Source organism: Thalassophryne amazonica, chromosome 3, assembly GCF_902500255.1.
Source record: "Thalassophryne amazonica chromosome 3, fThaAma1.1, whole genome shotgun sequence".
Taxonomy (NCBI): Eukaryota; Metazoa; Chordata; class Actinopteri; order Batrachoidiformes; family Batrachoididae; genus Thalassophryne; species Thalassophryne amazonica.
This window is the reverse complement of record NC_047105.1, coordinates 147559159-147580431: the sequence shown is the minus strand read 5'-3', so window position 1 is coordinate 147580431 and position 21273 is coordinate 147559159. Positions and strand designations below refer to the sequence as shown.

At 46.6% G+C, this 21273-nt stretch overlaps 1 protein-coding gene across 1 annotated transcript in view; it reads right to left on the bottom strand.

Moving 5' to 3' along the window:
• Positions 1–238: 238 nt before the first annotated feature.
• The window catches only part of LOC117507690 (calcium-dependent secretion activator 1-like), a 547099-nt gene continuing 526064 nt past the window's right edge, over positions 239–21273 (bottom strand). The window contains 3 exon segments of the mRNA XM_034167504.1: positions 239–498; positions 12194–12231; positions 12234–12297. Coding sequence (XP_034023395.1) covers positions 325–498; positions 12194–12231; positions 12234–12297 — 276 coding nt within the window. The 3' untranslated portion in view covers positions 239–324.

Genomic DNA, 21273 nt, shown 5'->3' with positions numbered 1-21273 from the left:
ATATCAAGCGTCTCCCTGTGTGTTGATATTTTATCGAGCTGTCAGATGACCATGGCGGTAAATTAAAACAATCACCTTGATTTAACGTGCTCAGAGGTGACGAGCGTTTACTGAGGTCATATGAAATGATTACCCACACTTCCTGAAGGAAACACGAGCTGCTAGCCTGCTTTGTTTAAGCGTCCACCAACACAAACATTTGGTTCCAGAAAGACTTCACATTTTCTAAATCATGACAGAAATGTGAAACTAAAAAGTGAAGGATGGAGGAAAGGAGACATCTGGCCAAAGGGTTAGTGGACCGTCCTATGCAGAGCTCCTCCTCTAGTTCCCATCGTCCTCCTCCTCACTGTCCTTCATGGAGACTCCCTGCATCCCGCCATCCCTCACTGAGGCGGTAGCTTCTTCCAGTGTCAGACGGTTTTTCACTGTTTCGTACATCTTACTGTTTAATGTGGAGTCCAACACCGCCTGGAGACGGAAGTCTCTGTACTTCTTCTAAAAGACAAAAGGACACAAACAAACACATCAGAATGCTGATTCACAGACTCACAAGCACAGAAATAGAACCACACACACACACACTGGGACATTCACACACTCCCTGGGACATACACACATACAGTACACACTGGGACATTCACATTGATACAGTTGATGACTTGATTCGGTTGATGACTGATACAGTTGATGATTAATGTGGTTGATGACTGAGACAGTTGATGACTGATACGGTTGATGATTGATAGAGTTGATGATTGTTGCAATTGATGATTGATACAGTTGATGACTGACAGTCGGTGAATGATACAATTGATGATTGATACAGTTGATGACTGACAGTCGGTGAATGATACAATTGATGATTGATACAGTTGATGATTGACAGTTGGTGAATGATACAATTGATGACTGATACAGTTGATGATTGGTACAGTTGATGGTTGATGACTGATACAGTTGATGATTGACACTCAATGAATGATACAATTGATGATTGATGTGGTTGATGACTGATACAGTTGATGATTGGTACAGTTGATGGTTGATGACTGATACAGTTGATGATTGACACTCAATGAATGATACAATTGATGATTGATGTGGTTGATGACTGATACAGTTGATGACTGGTACAGTTGATGGTTGATGACTGATACAGTTGATGATTGACACTCAATGAATGATACAACTGATGATTGATGTGGTTGATGACTGGTACAGTTGATGGTTGATGACTGATACAGTTGATGATTGACACTCAATGAATGATACAATGTGGTTGATGACTGATACAGTTGATGACTGACACTCAATGAATGATACAATTGATGATTGATGTGGTTGATGACTGATACAGTTGATGATTGGTACAGTTGATGGTTGATGACTGATACAGTTGATGATTGACACTCAATGAATGATACAATTGATGATTGATGTGGTTGATGACTGATACAGTTGATGACTGGTACAGTTGATGGTTGATGACTGATACAGTTGATGATTGACACTCAATGAATGATACAACTGATGATTGATGTGGTTGATGACTGATACAGTTGATGACTGGTACAGTTGATGGTTGATGACTGATACAGTTGATGATTGACACTCAATGAATGATACAATGTGGTTGATGACTGATACAGTTGATGACTGACACTCAATGAATGATACAATTGATGATTGATGTGGTTGATGAATGATACAGTTGATGATTGGTACAGTTGATGGTTGATGACTGATACAGTTGATGATTGACACTCAATGAATGATACAATTGATGATTGATGTGGTTGATGACTGATACAGTTGATGACTGGTACAGTTGATGGTTGATGACTGATACAGTTGATGATTGACACTCAATGAATGATATAATTGATGATTGATGTGGTTGATGACTGATACAGTTGATGATTGGTACAGTTGATGGTTGATGACTGATACAGTTGATGATTGACACTCAATGAATGATACAATTGATGATTGATGTGGTTGATGACTGGTACAGTTGATGGTTGATGACTGATACAGTTGATGATTGACACTCAATGAATGATACAATGTGGTTGATGACTGATACAGTTGATGACTGACACTCAATGAATGATACAATTGATGATTTATGTGGTTGATGACTGATACAGTTAATGATTGGTACAGTTGATGGTTGATGACTGATACAGTTGATGATTGGTACAGCTGATGATTGATGTGGTTGATGACTGATACAGTTGATACAGTTTTTATCATTGTTCCTAGAAGTGGCCGGGTGCGTTGTTCCTTTAAAGCTCAGGTAGGTAACTCTGTTCAGAAACACTTTGTTATATTGGGTGAAATGGTCCATCTATCCTAACAGTCGTCAATACATTATGTATTCAGAAAAAGGAATGAAAAAAAATCAGCCGCCTGTAGCAGCTGTAGGATCGATAACACTCAGACTAGTTATACGAGGGCTGTCAATAAAGTAACGGTCCTTTTATTTTTTTCAAAAACTATATGGATTTCATTCATATGTTTTTACGTCAGACATGCTTGAACCCTCGTGCGCATGCGTGAGTTTTTCCACGCCTGTCGGTGACGTCATTCGCCTGTGAGCACTCCTTGTGGGAGGAGTCGTCCAGCCCCTCGTCGGAATTCCTTTGTCTGAGAAGTTGCTGAGAGACTGGCGCGTTGTTTGATCAAAATTTTTTCTAAACCTGTGAGACACATCGAAGTGGACACGGTTCGAAAAATTAAGCTGGTTTTCAGTGAAAATTTTAACGGCTGATGAGAGATTTTGAGGTGATTCTGTCGCTTTAAGGACTTTTCACGGTGCGAGACGTCGCTCAGCGCTCTCAGGCGGCGTCATCAGCCTGTTCAAGCTGAAAACCTCCACATTTCAGGCTCTGTTGATCCAGGACGTCGTGAGAGAACAGAGAAGTTTCAGAAGAAGTCGGTTTCAGCATTTTATCCGGATATTCCACTGTTAAAGGAGATTTTTTTAATGAAAGACGTGCGGACGGGTCCGCGCGTCGGCTCGCAGCCGACGCGACGCTCCGCCACAGGAAAAACACCTCTGTTGGAAGCCTTAAGGACAAGTTGGAACATGTCCTGCCTGTTAAACAATTTCTCATATACTCACTCCACTGAAAGCCATCAAAAGCCGCCTGGATTTTACAAATGGTTATCAACACGGAGGTGTTTTTCCTGTGCCGCCGCACCGCGTCGGCTGCGTCCCGACGCGCGGACCCGTCCGCACGTCTTTCATTAAAAAAATCTCCTTTAACAGTGGAATATCCGGATAAAATGCTGAAACCGACTTCTTCTGAAACTTCTCTGTTCTCTCACGACGTCCTGGATCAATAGAGCCTGAAATGTGGAGGTTTTCAGCTTGAACAGGCTGATGACGCCGCCTGAGAGCGCTGAGCGACGTCTCGCACCGTGAAAAGTCCTTAAAGCGACAGAATCACCTCAAAATCTCTCATCAGCCGTTAAAATTTTCACTGAAAACCAGCTTAATTTTTCTAACCGTGTCCACTTCGATGTGTCTCACAGGTTTAGAAAAAATTTTGATCAAACAACGCGCCAGTCTCTCAGCAACTTCTCAGACAAAGGAATTCCGACGAGGGGCTGGACGACTCCTCCCACAAGGAGTGCTCACAGGCGAATGACGTCACCGACAGGCGTGGAAAAACTCACGCATGCGCACGAGGGTTCAAGCATGTCTGACGTAAAAACATATGAATGAAATCCATATAGTTTTTGAAAAAAATAAAAAGGACCGTTGCTTTATTGACAGACCTCGTACGTAAGCCCAGCGATGCGCTCTCAAAAAAACCAATCACATGCCTTCATGTCTAGTTCTTCCTGCTTGTATCACCAGGCTCACCCCCATCTGTGTCCCTCCCTCCTACGTGCGTGCACACTCATCTCATTTCACCGAAGAAGTTGACTTCAGTACAATGGCAGAGGGAATACAGCCGAAACTAAGACTTCCACCGTTACATTTAATGGCTCACCCTGATAGACATCTCCAGCCCACCATGGACGATTCATTTGCACACGCACATGTGAACAATTAAAAGAAAAAAAATGGCTGGCTGTAGGCAGTTCCTCACTCTCCCCTCAAATTTTCTCATAATTGTGTTAAATAAAGGACAAAAAAGGACACACTGCTCACAGACTGACTGTCAAAGACAGACATGTCCACATCAAGTATAACTCTAGACATCTCCACATTTACTCATGGACGGTGCATTTGTGCACCGTCAAAGGAAGAAAGATAAACTATAACAGAAATCAAAGCACAGCCCTGCAGCCCTGCACAAGAACAAATATAAACTAGAAGAGAAATCAGAGTGCACAGTCTGCAGCCAGACTGCCTGAAGATCTTCCTCTGCGTCCTCACCTCCTCTCTGCCCCCCTGCTGCACGCACCTGATGCAGACATTCCTGCATCGTCATGATGCCGCATGAAGCAACTCAAAGCAGACCCGGTGTGAAAGGCCCCGACACGAGCATGTCTTTGATTCATGCAGTAGCATGCACGTCGTCATGATGATCCCACCCACTGTGATCCCAGCTGGATGCTGTTCTTTGTTCTACCGGCTGCCACACGCTCTGCGCTGGACGCTATGTACACAAAATAATTATTTTGTGTCGGATTAATCTTTTTCTCTACAAATTGGCCATTGAAAATGGCTGTAATCACTTCCTGAATCACACAGGGCCGCTCCAGCTTCAGACGTTCGCGCACGCACGCCTAACAAGCTGCAAAAAGCATTTTGAGTCATCTACAAAGGTAATTATTTGTCATGTTACATTGTCATGGCTTAGTAAAACAGTTGTGTGTTCTTTCCTTCTTGTGTGCAGCCGTTAAAGTATGTTTATGAGAGATTTAACTTTTTCGTATAATCCTTCAGATGAGCTGCGCTCTGATGCAATCCGCTGACTGTGTGTGACGCTCTGTTCACTTCTTCTTTACTGCACTTGACAAACTGTACATCGTGTTGGTGATTAGATTGCGCCACATAGCACGACATTTATGTGAAAGATTTTTGAAACAATTCAAAATTCTCTGTGTGCAATAGCACGCACTGGCGCCCCTCTCATGTTCAGTCTGCACCAGTTAAAGATGAGTTTACTCTCCGGCACGACACAGGTCATGCTAGTGCGCGAGTCAAAGACATGCTCGTGTCAGGGGGCCTTTACAAGTGAACAAGACATGAGGTAGTTTGGTCAATGCTGAAATGGCTAAGTTGGCTCTCCTCTGCCCCGCTGAGTCCCACAGTCAGATGCGCATTCAAGTTTGTGGGGATGTGGCTTTGGACGGAGCACTGACAGGGTAGGGGGTGGAACCTAGAGGAGGTGCTACTTTCAAATCTTCCTAGCTCTCTTGCTAGCTCTTCAGGACTACAAACTCTAGCATTAAGGGCCATTTCACACATAGTACGAATAGTACAAATAAGTACAAATCAGGGTGAATCGCGGCAGAACAGCTCGTATGAGCGAACCATGAAAACATCCAGGCGATGGGCAGGCGTGTACGATCCTGCTGCGACAGTGTCATGCGAGCAGGAACACAGTGCACCACATCATGCTGCTGATATGGAGAAAAATAAAATAAAAACCAACTGTATAATTAGTGAATGTCACTGGGTTGATATAAATAATACATAAAAGGGGACACAATACAAAACCCCATGGTTAAATAACCCTGGTTAAATAAAAAATGAATGGCACTCACTGGATTCGAACCTGTAAGCTCTGATCACCAGACCAAAATTTAGCACTGCGCTACAATCACTGTCTTATAACAGGAGTGTGAAATGACTAAAATCAACAAGCAGATAAACTTATTTTTTTTAAAAAGAGAAAAAAGCGCAGTGACAACTGACCAAACGGCATTTGTTATGATGTATTTCTGGTGATACGTGACTCAAAGTGGCGTATTTTTCACCCTGTTGGCTTGTCATATGGTCCTGCATCATGCCACTCACAGGACACCCGTGTTGGGCCAGGTCCACGCACATGTCCTGTCAGACAGACATAACATTGAGATCGCCAGCTGCGTGTCCTTATGAACTGATGGTTCCTTTCTCCAGCCCGTCGCAATAGTGATATATTTTTTATATAGGTCCACATGAGAACAGCAAACAGACACACACATGTCACAGTGGACAGTTGTTAGTTCATGTCCATCCAAACACGGTATGTGTTCTCCAGCTGGGACGTCCAGAACCACAGATCTCTACAGCTGCTCCTGTCAGCGGCCACACCCCCTGTCAGTTCAGCGCACACACCAATGTGTCACTGTGTCTGTGTTATGTGAACTGTCAGTGAGTCTGTGGTCAGCAGCTGACAGGTGCCTCCCTGTGCTGTGTGCTCTCTGACAGGCCTGTCTGGCCCCCATGTGATCATGTCTGTGCAGCATATATATATATATATATATATATATATATATATATATATATCAGAATTTTATGCAAGTGTGGGGAGGTACGACACACGCGCACACGTGCGATACACATGCATCACGTGTCACATGCATCACATGTGAAATGTGAAATTTGTCCAAGTGCCCTCACGAGCCACACTCGTGAGGGCACTTAGACAAATTTCACATCCAGCTCGACAGTGATCGTCTGCTGACTGTTTTTGTGCTGACCGTGTGAATGGCCACATATTTTCTAAATGCCATGCAAGCGGTGTTAGATATACGTACGTGTCACCTGGAATTTGGCTGACACCTGCCGTGAGAGGGTTCAATGGGCTCTCACAGCGCACTCTCTGTCCTTCGGCCACTGGTGTGTGCAAATAGGTGTAGCAACAGGTGCACGAGGTGTTAGAGGCAGCTACGATTTTACACGTATTGCATATGATTCCAGCTTCATGCGCACTTCATGCACAATTCGACCACATTTGTACTATGTGTGAAGGGGCCTGTTGGGAAAGTGTAGTGACACGGACCCACAACAGGGGGCGTAAATGAACGGACAATGGAAGGAGTTAAATTAGAACACTTTACTGTTGTGAATGTCACAACCAAACACAGCAGATTACAGAATGTACACAAGTCAATTAATAAAGGTGTCGTGTGGGCAGGCTCGACGATAGGAGACGCCCGTCTGGAGACGAACCGGAACCACACGATTTCAACCGCCACCGAACCCGAGGGATACTGGAGCCGCCAAGTCCCGAAGTCCCCAGGTGGCCACCGTCTCGGCGTGTCGGATCTGGTACTGCTGGCAGAAAACAAAGACAGTCAAGTGTGGGTTTGTGTACACCCAGTAACAATCCTGGTGGGAATTCCACCTCCACCTCTCACTCAATATGTGTTGCAGCGATCCCTCAGAAGAAAAAGAGTGCCGTCCTGCACAGCCTCCACAAACTACGGACCGGTACTCCTACAAACACTCACAATAGATACATTTAGAAAATACCACAAAGGCTGAGGATATTACCTCTTGATGAAGATGATATCTCGGCAATGTGGTGGAGGTGTCTTCCTGCTTTTATTCCAGATGTGGAGTAGATGATCAGTGACAGCTGTCATGGTTGATGGGTGACAGCTGTCACCACGGCTTGTCCCTGGAGGCGGCAGCGCCCTCTCATGCCTGAAGCCCGCACTTCAGGCAGGGCGCCCTCTGGTGGTGGGCCAGCAGTACCTCCTCTTCTGGCGGCCCACACAACAGGACCCCCCCCTCAACGGGCGCCTCCTGGCGCCCGACCAGGCTTGTTTGGGTGGCGACGGTAGAAATCGGCCAGGAGGGCCGGGTCCAGGATGAAGCTCCTCTTCACCCAGGAGCGTTCTTCGGGTCCATACCCTTCCCAGTCCACCAAATACTGAAGCCCCGGCCCATTCGACGGACGTCCAAGAGCCGGCGTACTGTCCAAGCCGGCTCCCCGTCGATAATACGGGCAGGAGGCGGCGCCGGACCGGGTGCACAGAGGGGTGAGGTGTGATGCGGTTTAATCCTGGAGACATGGAAGACCGGATGGATCCGCAGTGAGGCCGGGAGTTGGAGCCTCACTGCGGTAGGACTGAGGACCTTAAGGATGGTGAATGGTCCAATGAATCGGTCTTTCAACTTGGGTGACTCGACCTGGAGTGGAATGTCCTTGGTGGAAAGCCATACCTCCTGCCCGGGCTGGTATGCAGGGGCCGGGGACCGTCGACGGTCTGCATGGGCTTTTGCCTCGTCGGGCCCTCAACAAGGCCGAACGGGCGGTGCGCCTCACCCGACTGCATCTCCGCAGGTGGGCCTGGACCGAGGGCACACCGACCTCTCCCTCCACCAAAGGAAACAAAGGGGGTTGGTACCCCAGACACACCTCAAACGGGGAGAGGCCGGTGGCAGAGGACACTTGGCTGTTATGAGCGTACTCGATCCAGGCCAGATGTTCACTCCAAGCCGTCGGGTGTGCGGAGGTAGTACACCGAAGGGCTTGCTCCAACTCTTGGTTGGCCCGTTCGGCCTGTCCGTTAGTCTGAGGGTGATACCCAGACGAGAGTCTTACGGTGGCCCCCAGTTCCCAGCAGAAACTTCTCCATACCTGCGAGGAGAACTGGGGACCGCGATCTGAAACGATGTCTGTAGGTATCCCATGCAGCCGGACGACATGGTGGACCAGGAGATCCGCCGTCTCCTGGGCCGACGGGAGCTTCGGGAGGGCCACGAAGTGGGCTGCCTTGGAGAATCGGTCCACTATCGTGAGAATGGTGGTGTGTCCCCGGGACGGCAGGAAGCCCGTGACAAAATCCAGACCGATGTGGGACCAGGGGCGATGAGGCACAGGAAGTGGCTGTAGGAGTCCCTGTGCCTTCTGGTGGTCCGCCTTGCCCCTGGCACAGGTGGTACAGGCCTGGATGTAAGCCCGGACATCAGTCTCCAGGAACGCCCACCAGAAGCGCTGCCGGATGAGTATATCGTCCAGATATACGAAGACGAATCGGTGCAGGAAGTCCCGCAAGACGTCATTAACCAAAGCTTGGAACGTCGCGGGGGCGTTAGTGAGGCCGAACGGCATGAGCAGGTACTCAAAATGACCTAACAGGGTGTTGAATGCCGTCTTCCATTCGTCTCCCTTCCGGATCCGAACTAGGTGGTATGCGTTCCTAAGATCCAACTTTGTGAAGATTTTGGCTCCATGCAGGGGGGTGAACACCGAATCCAACAAAGGCAATGGGTATCGGTTGCGAACCGTGATCTCGTTCAGCCCCCGGTAATCAATGCATGGACGAAGACCGCCATCTTTTTTGCACACAAAAAAGAAACCTGCTCCCATCGGAGAGGTGGAGTTACGGATCAGCCCGGCAGCTAAGGAGTCCCGGATGTAGGTCTCCATCGATTCGCGCTCAGGTCGGGAGAGGTTGTACAGCCTGCTGGACGGGAACTCCACGCCTGGCAACAAATCGATGGCACAATCGTACGGACGGTGCGGGGGAAGGGTGGGTGCCCGATCCTTGCTAAAAACGTCAGCAAGATCGTGGTACTCAACCGGCACCGCCGACAGATTGGGGGGAACTTTGACCTGCTCCTTAGCCTGGGAACCGGGAGGAACCGAGGATCCCAAACACACCCGATGGCAGGTCTCGCTCCACTGTACCACCACCCCGGACGGCCAATCAATCCGGGGATTGTGTTTTAGCATCCAGGGGAACCCCAGAATCACACGGGAGGTAGAAGGAGTCACAAAAAACTCAATCTCCTCCCTATGATTCCCTGACACTACCAGAGTTACTGGTAGTGTCCTGTGTGTGATTAAAGGGAGTAGGGTGCCATCTAGTGCTCGCACCTGCAATGGTGAAGGAAGCGCCACCAGAGGGAGCCCTACCTCCCTGGCCCATCTGCTGTCTAGCAGATTCCCTTCTGACCCTGTGTCTACCAGTGCTGGGGCCTGAAGGGTTAAATCCCCACTAAGGATTGTAACTGGGAGCCGTGTGGAAATGTGTGTGTGTCCCACATGAATTTCTTGGCCCACCCTAAGCCCAGTTTCTAGGGGCGGGCGTTGGTGTTTAACCGTTCGGGGCAATTGCTCAATTGATGCTCCATTGAGACACAAACAAAACACGCCCCGCGGGGAAGCCTCCTCTGTCTATTCGGTGGTCTGAATGTGGCCCTGCTCGTGTCCATAGCTTCGTCAGCAGGGGGAGCTGTCACCCCACGGGACGTAGAGGCCAGGGAGCGTGGGAAGGGCGGACCTTTCTCGGACCCGGAAGGAAGAGGGACGGCGCGCGCCCGGCCACGCCCTTCGTCTCGTTCCCGACGGCGTTCCTCCAACCGATTGTCTAACCGTATAACAAGATCGATAAGCCCATCTAATTCCCGCGGTTCATCCTTGGCCACCAGGTGCTCCTTCAGGACCGACGACAGTCCGTTTACGAAAGCGGCACGGAGCGCAGCGTTATTCCAGCCGGACCTCGCAGCCGCGATGCGGAAGTCGACTGCATAAGAGGCTGCGCTCCGGCGTCCCTGTCTCATCGACAGCAGCACAGTTGAAGCGGCCTCTCCCCTATTAGGGTGATCAAACACTGTTCTGAACTCCCTCACAAACCCAGTGTACGTGTGAAGGAGCCGTGAATTTTGCTCCCAAAGCGCCGTAGCCCAAGCGCGTGCCTCTCCCCGAAGCAGAGTAATCACATAAGCTATTTTGCTAGCGTCTGATGCGTACATGACGGGACGTTGTGCGAAGACGAGCGAACACTGCATGAGAAAGTCCGCACACGTCTCCACACAACCTCCGTACGGCTCTGGAGGGCTTATGTATGCTTCAGGGGATGGTGGGAGGGGTTGTTGAACCACCACTGGAACATTCATATCCTGCACAGGGTTGGCAGGAGGAGGAGCTGCAGCAGCGCCCTGAGCGCTCGCCGCCACTTGCGCGGACAGAGCCTCCACCCTGCGGTTCAGGAGGATGTTTTGCTCGGATATTTGATCCATCCGAGCCGTAAAGGCGGTGAGAATGTGCTGTAGCTCACCAATCACGCCTCCTGCAGACGCCTGCGCTCCCCGCTCTCCCATTGGTCGTTCAACAGCCGGGTGACGCCCCTCGGAGTCCATGACGCTGGCCGAGATATCCTGTTGGGAAAGTGTAGTGACACGGACCCACAACAGGGGGCGCAAATGAACGGACAATGGAAGGAGTTAAATTAGAACACTTTACTGTTGTGAATGTCACAACCAAACACAGCAGATTACAGAATGTACACAAGTCAATTAATAAAGGTGTCGTGTGGGCAGGCTCGACGACAGGAGACGCCGGTCTAGAGACGAACCGGAACCACACGATTTCCATCGCCACCGAACCCGAGGGATACTGGAGCTGCCAAGTCCCGAAGTCCCCAGGTGGCCACCTTCACGGCGTGTCGGATCTGGTACTGCTGGCAGAAAACAAAGACAGTCAAGTGTGGGTGTGTGTACACCCAGTAACAATCCTGGTGGGAATTCCACCTCCACCTCTCACTCAATATGTGTTGCAGCAATCCCTCAGAAGAAAAAGAGTGCCGTCCTGCACAGCCTCCACAAACTACGGACCGGTACTCCTGCAAACACTCACAATAGATAGATTTAGAAAATACCACAAAGGCTGAGGATATTACCTCTTGATGAAGATGATATCTCGGCAATGTGGTGGAGGTGTCTCCTGCTTTTATTCCAGATGTGGAGTAGATGATCAGTGACAGCTGTCATGGTTGATGGGTGACAGCTGTCACCACAGCTTGTCCCTGGAGGCGGCAGCGCCCTCTCGTGCCTGAAGCCCGCACTTCAGGCAGGGCGCCCTCTGGTGGTGGGCCAGCGGTACCTCCTCTTCTGGCGGCCCACCAACAGGGCCCTAAGAATGGAGTAGGAGCTGCTGGTTGTCCTCTCAGCAAAGGAGGAGAGGCAGGAAGTGATGTAACAGACCATGTGGGTGTGTCAGGCTGGGTCAGGAGTGACTGAGTGGGAGTGGCTCAAAGAAAGCAGCCCTTCATATGTGCACATCAGTGACACGTGTTATAAAAAACCTAAAACCTGCTGTATCCAGCTGGACCTTGGTTAATATCAGGAGAATTTTTCCAGACATACGCTGATGCAACATTGAGGAGGTTCCAAATAAAGTTCAGCCATATTCAAAACCAAACAACAACTTTGATCAGATGCATGAATCGTTCAAAAACACGCGCAGTGTGAAGAAAAGACGACAGAAAATGTTGCTGGACTCACCTTAACAATCCGGATCAGGATCTTCAGCTGATAGACTGAAGCTGTAGGTCCATGCGGTCAGTCAGCCAGGTCCCCAGAAGGTTCATCGTGCTGGTGTACCATTGCTGTACACACACACACACACACACACCACACACACACACACACACACAACACACACACACACCACACACACACACACACACACACACACACACACACACACACACACACACAAAGTCAATAGTTTCCAATTTTACAAATTATTACCTTGGAAAAAAATTTCAAGGTCAAGTCCTGATAGAAGTGACTTTTCATAACAAAAATATAGATCAAAAGGCTTTTTCAGTGTTAAAATCAAATGTTCACGAAATCCACAGCACAGATCAGATGCGGATCAAACCTCGCCAGTCGATAAAGGATACCATCCTACATAACGCTCTCGGGTATGAAAGAGATGCAATCTTTTCTGACAATTATGAACTTTTGAATTTTTAGTTTTGCTCAATGTTAAAGGAGTGGGAGTTTTTTTTTTTTTTTTTTTGCCATTTTCCAAGATTTTTCCTGACTTCTCCCTCACCCTTTGACCTTGAAAATTGCATCAGTTGTTGCCTATTGGGATATGAATTGGCTGTAAAAATGTCATAACAAAAAATGTGGGTTACAGGCTGTTAACAAACAAACAAACAACCAGGTGAAAACTTTACCTCCACCAACCAAACATTTTCACCCCTGATGTTATTGTATTTGGCAGAACAGTGGATCCTGTTGCTCCCAGAATGACAATCTGCACTCAGTTGAACCATGTTGGGGACCTGAAGATGTTCAAGTGGTGTCGCTTGCGCTGCCTCATCAAGCTAGGAGAAAATGACGGGGTGGGGGGGGGCTTCTGCCTGAGTCCAGGCTTTGGCTCCTGTCATGTGGGGCCCCATCAGACAGTCCCACAGGCTCCTGAGCTATTTCAGTTTGGACTCTGTAAACCAGAAAGTGCCAGCAGCCAAACAGGCGTCAGCTAATAGAGGCTGGACGAAGCAGGAAGGCTGATGATGCTTCTGGCACATGTGGGCATGTTCTGCCCATCGCCAACACATGATTTAGGTATCAATCAGCCAGAGTCCAGACGCGACTGACTTTGGCTCTCCCTGAAAAGTGATTTTGATCCACGCTGTCCTGGAATAAGAGAGGACCCATGACTTCTTACCACCTCAGACACGGAGGTTATGGACTCACCGACTTCTGTTTCGTGGTTGGTTGGGGCCATTTCCCATTGCTGACCTTTGACCTTAATTTCCATCCCAATTTCAAAATTGAGGAAACAAGCTTATTTTTTAAAACAGCACATAAAATTCATATTACCGACTATTTTATATCTGCTGACGTACGTGTCCGAGTCCATTACACGACTGATTTTGTGCTTGTGCAAAACACTACTTCTGCATTTTTCCCACTTTTCCAAAAAGGTAAAAGGTCTCTGTTGGCATGTCCAAACTGTCTTTGGTTAAAGAGTGTGACATACTTTTAATGGATATCATGTCACACTGTACCGGTGTAACAGGATATCTTACCCCCACCCACCCACTGCATACTTCAGAGCTGGAAATATTACTGTAGATAGCTATAGATACACACAGAAAAAAACAATATCAATCACTGTCAATCAAACTGTGCTTCATCTGGGACCATAAGACAACCATGAAATATAGAGTTTAAAGGATTCTCTATCCTGACTGGGCCGTACCAAGGTTTGAGTAAGTATTAATCACTACTGTCCTGTAGGAATGTTGCCTTTCAGGGGTGGGGGGAAAGATATCCAGGGGGTAAAGATATGCTGTTACACCGGCTCGTCCGCTTTCACCGACTTTTACAAAAGATTACCACTGATCTGCACCAGTTAAATCTGGTTATTCATGTTTTTATGGATCATGATTTATCATACTGTCGCAATGTTAAAAAACATGTTTAAAATGGTTCTATTTTTATTTAAACGATGTTCTATTCTGTAAATAGAACCAAAATCCAGAGTAAAAAGAAAAAAAATACACTGTAAATCAAACCAAAATCCAGGGTAAAAAAATGTTCCATGAATGCAGGTGGACCATTTGTTCTTGGTGTCTCACTGCTGACTCGGTTGCTCTATTTTTGGACTTCCGTGTGTGTGTGAGGTGGTGAGCTGGTCCTCAGTGACGTTTGCCGCATTCCAGTGAGCGAGCTGCGAGGCTGCAGCTGTTGGTCTTTGGGCCGTGCACGTCTCCGGTCTAATTGATGGATAATCAGAGCCAAGTGATGCTAATAGAATCCGACTGACTTCCACAGTCAAGGAACTGCAGGATGGATGTGGGAGGCAGAGAATCCTGGGAAGGAATGGTAGAGGACGCGGCTGATGTGTTGTCACTGATGGCTAATTCTTCGTGACAGACTTTTATCCTTGACAGGAAGCAACTTTTGTTCCAATGATATGTGTTCCTCTGAAACGTCTGCAGCAGGCTGTACCTCTCACCAAGCTCCACTCCTGAAGAGTTCCCCTGGAATCATTATTGAAGGATGTTTGTGGGCTTCGTCTTCAAGTATCTTCATGGTCAGATGATCATAGAGCAACATTTCCCATCATAAACCATGACTGTAGATTATCAAATGGAACTGGACCGACATTATTTGTGGCATTATGCACCTTTACTTGTATCTGTCCACACGGAAAAAATCATCTTTTGAAGTGATGATCAAACACTTCCTGTGGTTCCAAAATATCTGTGATCCGTCTTCCTAACTTTGCTGCAGTCACTTAATACTTGGCGTATAAACAAAACGAAATGCTTTGACATGTTTGGGAGTGGAAGCTCTGCTGCTGGCTCATAAGCACCGTTGTCTGACACTTTTCAACGGGTCATAGCTTGAAGTCACCACACATACAAACTTTGAACTTGATTTTAAACCGAACTGAACTCCTCTCACCTTTAAGATGGAGCACAAACGCTCCATCATACACCTGTCAGCCCATCCAGGCACACACATCGAGTGTCTCTGCTTCATATGCACCAACAGGTCTCACTCTCCAAATAATCAATCAATCAATCATACACTTCACAGAATCAAACAAACCCTCCCTCCATATTGGGTGGGCTATTTAAGATGCAAATTTCCTAGCTATCCCTCTGCCTGTCAGTGCCTCCACTGCCTGCATCTACTTTTGGTGCTCATGTAAATGGTGTTTTGTCTTTCTCGACATACCTTGATGCTGAGAAAAGATGAACAATGTGTTTATCCCAGTAGTAGATATACTTGAAGGAAAAGCAGAGGTGTCTTGTATGAAGGGCTACAACCAGAAAGAGGACATGGATGGAGTTCTAGCAGACTGTACTCGAGCCAGATACCCACATCCAGGTTTGTAACCTCTGTGCCCAGAAGGGCCAGGCTCATTGTGAGAGGGAGCTTGTAGGGTGCTTCACAGAGTGACCAGACACTGCTTGGGACTCCGACGAGAGCGGTTGCATCTCCTCCACTCTCCCTTATCTCTGTTCTCTGCTTTTAACCTTCAAGTCCATACTTCACCAGACTGTGAATTTCTCAGATTATACTGGATTCTGGATCTATTGGACTACTATTGGATTAACCATGGAATTGATCAGCTGGTCTCTGAACATTAGTGACACCATTTTTTTCTACAAGAAGGTCAGGACCGGGGGATCCTACATGCCCAGATGGAACATATCCTGCGGGCTATGTTCTTGACTCCTGGATTTCCTGGCGTGTTGCATGCTTGGTGCCATTCTCGGTTGAGGACGTCGAGGATTTATTCATTTTTGGCCTTATGGTAGCAGGGCTGGTACTTTTTGGCTTATGTGCTGCCCTGATCTACCGGAAAATTGGCAAGACGGCGGCGTCAAGAACCACGGCCCCTCGCTTGTCCATCACGATTAACAAGGTTGGCAAGGCAGTGCATTCTTAGACTGCGATGACTCTTGAACTCAGACGCAAATTGGATGACATCTTGGAGCAGATGTGTGCCTTGCAGTTGAAGCTGAAGATTTCAGAGGCCGGTGAATATTCTTAATTCATAATTGGGAATATTCTTAATTCATAATTGGGATTTGGTTGTGCAACTGGAACTGTTAAAAAGTGTTTTTCACTGCTGTAACCATAACATTACAGGCTTATAAAGCCTGAAGGTCAAATTGCCCGACTGTTTTCCCTCCAGAGGAATTTATTCGGCCTGGGTGTTTCTTACATTGACTGTTTCTTATCTCAACTCACAAAGACAATAAACTGCTTTTCACAGGACTGAAGCATGCTCCATCCCCCCCCCAAGCAACACTCCCCTTTCCGGCGCCTGCTTTTCATCACTCCTTCCCCTTCGGTGGGGGCGGTGCAACCCACGTTCTCCCCCCAAACTGATGGCGGCGCATCTCAGGGTTGCTGCGTGACCTTCACCCACTTGCCTCAATTCGGATAACGGACTTCTTCAAACTTCGTGCACATAAACAATGTCAAATGTGTATGTGCTGTCTTTAATTCTGATGTGTGCCATTATTATGGTAAACAAGTAATAATTGTGGACTAATTGCTGTCTGAGGTAACTGGAGTGTAAACATAATTTCTCCACTGTGAGATCAATAAAGTATATCTCATCTTATCTTATCTTACACAGTACCTGGTCTCAGGCTCAGAGAACTTACATCCATGCATAAGGAAGAGGATTTGATGCAAGGGGACTGTCATAGTTTGTGCTGACAGGCTGTTAATAATAAACCAGCTCTGACTCACCATCATTGCAGTTCTCTGCACTGGGGTCTTCTGTCTGTGACACTGCATAATGATGGAGAAAAAAGGTGCATGTTTCTTTTGTACTGCATGACTCAATGTACAAGAGATGATGGTTCCCACAAATCAGTAATACAAAGTGTTGGGGGATCACCCAAGTATTAACCCCAGGGTCATCGTAATCGACTGGTGTCAGGGATCACCATTATGGTAAATATGAATGAAATTGGTCAACTGGTTATTGAAATACTGTGCTGACCAAATGGACATGCTGATCACTGTATCCCTCTGTATTTCATATCATGGGGATAAACTTAAATGATTGAATAACTGCCAAAATGCATGACTAACCAAAACAGCGATTCCCAAAGTGGGGGAGCAGAGGTATTGGCAAGGTAGGCAAGAGGGGGCTGGCAAGGTAAATGAATGTGATTTGTTGTTGTAGGATGTTTATGCTTTGGCTGCCCTGCTTTTATGACACGCTACGCAAAGGGACAGTTACAGGGACAGTATGTAATTAAAATACTACAACCCCAATTCCAATGAAGTTGGGACGTTGTGTGAAATGTGTTGTGTGTTGTGTGTCGTTTGTTATGGGTCGGTCTTGGTTTGCTCAGCCCTGCTGTTGACCAAGGAGCTGGTCCCCGGGCGCCTAATGGCGACTTCTGCTCCTACTGGCAATTAGGATGGGTTAAATGCAGTAGACACATTTCATTGTGCAGAGAACATGTTCTTTTGTGCATATGACAATAAAATTTTTTTGAATCCTTTGAAATGTAAATAAAAACAGAATACAATGATTTGCAAATCCTCTTCAACCTATATTCAATTGAATACACCACAAAAACAAGATATTAATGTTCAAACTGATAAACTTGATTGTTTTTGTGAAAATATTTGCTCATTTTGAAATGGATGCCTGCAACACATTTCAAAAAAGCTGGGACAGTGGTATGTTTACCACTGTGTTACATCACCTTTCCTTCTAACAAGCGTTTGGGAACTGAGGACACTAATTGTTGAAACTTTGTAGGTGGAATTCTTTCCCATTCTTGCTTGATGTACGACTTCAGTTGTCCAACAGTCCGGGGTCTCCGTTGTCGTATTTTGCGCTTCATAATGCACCACACATTTTCAATGGGCGACAGGTCTGGACTGCAGGCAGGCCAGTCTAGTACCTGCACTCTTTTACTACGAAGCCACGCTGTTGTAACACGTGCAGAATGTGGTTTGGCATTGTCTTGCTGAATAAGCAGGGACGTCCCTGAAAAAGACTTTGCTTGGATGGCAGCATGTGTTGCTCCAAAACCTGGATGTACCTTTCAGCATTGATACAATAAAATGGACTGCATTTATATAGTACTTTTCCATCTGCATCAGACCCTCAAAGCGCTTTGCAAATAATGCCTCACATTCACCCCGATGTGAGGGTGAGGGTGCTGCCATACTACACAGTACACTACTCACTACACAAAGGGAGCAATAGGGGATTAAAGACCTTGCCCAAGGGCCCTGAGTGATTTTCCAGTCAGCCTGCGATTTGAACCGAGGATGTTCTAGTATCAAGCCCAATGCCTTAACCACTAGACCATCACCTCCCCCAAATTAATGGTGCCATCTGTGATGGTATGGGGGTGTGTTAGTGTCCATGCCATGGGCACTAACACACCCCATACCATCACAGATGTGTAAGTTGTCCATGCCATGGGCACTAACACACCCCCATACCATCACAGATGCTGGCTTTTGAACTTTGCTCTGATAACAATTTGGATGGTCTTTTTCCTCTTTTGTCCAGAAGAAAGGCATCCATGATTTCCAAAAACAAGTTGAAATGTGGACTCATCAGGCCACAGTACTTTTCCACTTTGCGTCTGTCCATTTCAAATGAGCTCAGGCCCAGAGAAGGCGGCGGCATTTCTAGATGTTGTTGATGTTTGGCTTTCACTTTGCATGGTAGATTTAACTTGCACTTGTAGATGTAGCGACGAACTGTGTTAACTGACAATGGTTTTCTGAAGTGTTCCTGAGCTCACGCAGTAAGATCCTTTACACAATGATGTCGGTTTTTAATGCAGTGCCGCTTGAAGGATCAAAGGTCACAGGCATTCACTGTTGGTTTTTGGCCTGTAGAAAGTTATGCAGATTATCTGAACTGGATGGTAGATGATGGAATCCCTAAATTCCTTGCAACTGAATGTTGTGAAACATCGTTCTTAAACTGTTAGACTATTTTTTTCATGTAGTTCTTCACAAAGTGGTGATCCTCACCCCATCTTTGCTTGTGAATGGCTGAGACTTTTGGGGATGCTCCTTTTATACCCAATCATGACACTCACAATTACTGTCCTCAGTTCCCAAACACTTATTGAGTGTTGTTAGAAGGTAACGTGATGTAACACAGTGGTAAACATACCACTGTCCCAGCTTTTTTGAAAAGTGTTGTAGGCATCTATTTCAAAATGAGTAAATATTTGCACAAAAACAATAAAGTTTATCAGTTTGAACATTAAATATCTTGTCTTTGTGGTGTATTCAATTGAATATAGGTTGAAGAGGATTTGAAAATGATTGTATTCTGTTTATATTTACATTTTACACAACGTCCCAACTTCATTGGAATTGGGGTTGTAGTTGTAATATGAACATATATAATAACTCATATTTCTATTGTTACATAGTTTTAGTGTATTTTGGTGGGTTTGGAACAGCTTTAGAGCTGATGAGGACCATGCTTGAGCACTGCTCTCAGAACATGGAGATGTTTGTGAGAAAGAATAAAAAAAAAAATGAAAATGAATAATGCATGTTGGGTGGCACAGTGGATGAGTGGTTAGCACTGTTTCCTCACAGCGAGACAGTCCTGGGGAGGACCTGGTCCTTTCTGTGTGGATTTATGTGTGTCCTTGTGTTTGAGTGGATTTTTAATTTAACCTCTTTACAAGGGAGACCTGAACAATTATAAAGTTTCCCGTCCATCTAATCTGCATGAGGAAGCCGGAGCACCCAGAGGAAACCCCCACAAACATGGAGAGAACATGAAAAGTTCCCTCTGGGAGCTCTGGCTCGTCCCAGTTTCTGGTGACCTGGACACATGAGATTGACTGTAGGTGTGTTTGTCTATTTGTGGCCCTGTGGTGGCCTGTCCAGCATAAGCCCCGCCTCTCGCCTACAAACCAATGGGAAAAGCTCCACCCCTAACCCCCCGCACTCCCCACCGCAGTGACACACGTCAGTTTTAATACTCCCACTGCAAAGGTTTTGTTCCTCTCAGTAAGAAGTATTTGTGATCAAATTGCAATGTTGACAATAAATAAAAATGGAGTTTGGAAGTAAACAACGTGTACCTGTGTGTTTGGGGTGATAATATTGGGCCCTGCAGAAAAGGTTTGGGAACCACTGCACTGAAAGACATACAGCGTCCATCAAATGTTTGGACACTTTGACCTGTGGGGCGGGCTGTGGGCAATGTGGCGGCTTTGACCACGAGCCCACGGGGCTTGTGACAGCATTAGGGAGGACGTCTCTGAGGCAAACCAGCTAACAAATACCTTACAAGAGTGGCTCTAGAGGACACAAAGGCAAGATTCAGTGTCTCAGCCAAAGACAGAAGACGTCCAATTCCTGCAATCAGCAAAAGGACCCAAAAAAGAGCCGTCTCTTCTGATCTGCAAATCTGAGGACAACAAGGACTCACATACCAAAACGTTTCTACACTTTAATTATTTGTCCAACAAATGATCATAAATAATCACGACTTTGTCCAGCAGGACGAACAACAATCATCTCAGTCCTCTGACAGCTCAGAAGGACAAATTCGATAACACCCAGCCTAAACTGTTTCATTCCATTTATTTACTTCGGATCAGGTCTCACACCACAATAAAAAAAACACAGCGTCACCTCAGCCACAGTAGTGTCTAGTACAAAAGACACAAACCCTCAAAGTCAACCCACAACAACAGAAAATAAAAGTTATAACATCAAAAGACATGCCTGAAAAAAGGAGGCAGGAAGAAGTTAACAGTGAATTTTCTGCTCCTCTTATTTCTGGTCATCCAGAATAACACGACACACACGGTGAACAGAGCTGAGTTTGATCCATGTCACTGTGTATTTCACGTCCCTGTAGTTAAGGTGTAGTAAGTTGCGTTGCATTGTGTGTATGTTGTCATCATTAATTTTCACACAGCTATTTGTGAGTGATGATAAAAGGTGACAGCAGGTCAGATGCTCTGGCAGCCGTGCACAGCCGCTACATCTGAACTGAAACAACACGCGCTTTAACTGGCACGCGGCGCATGCTGGCCTGTTTGCATTGTAATTAAAGTGCACCCTCGCCAAGT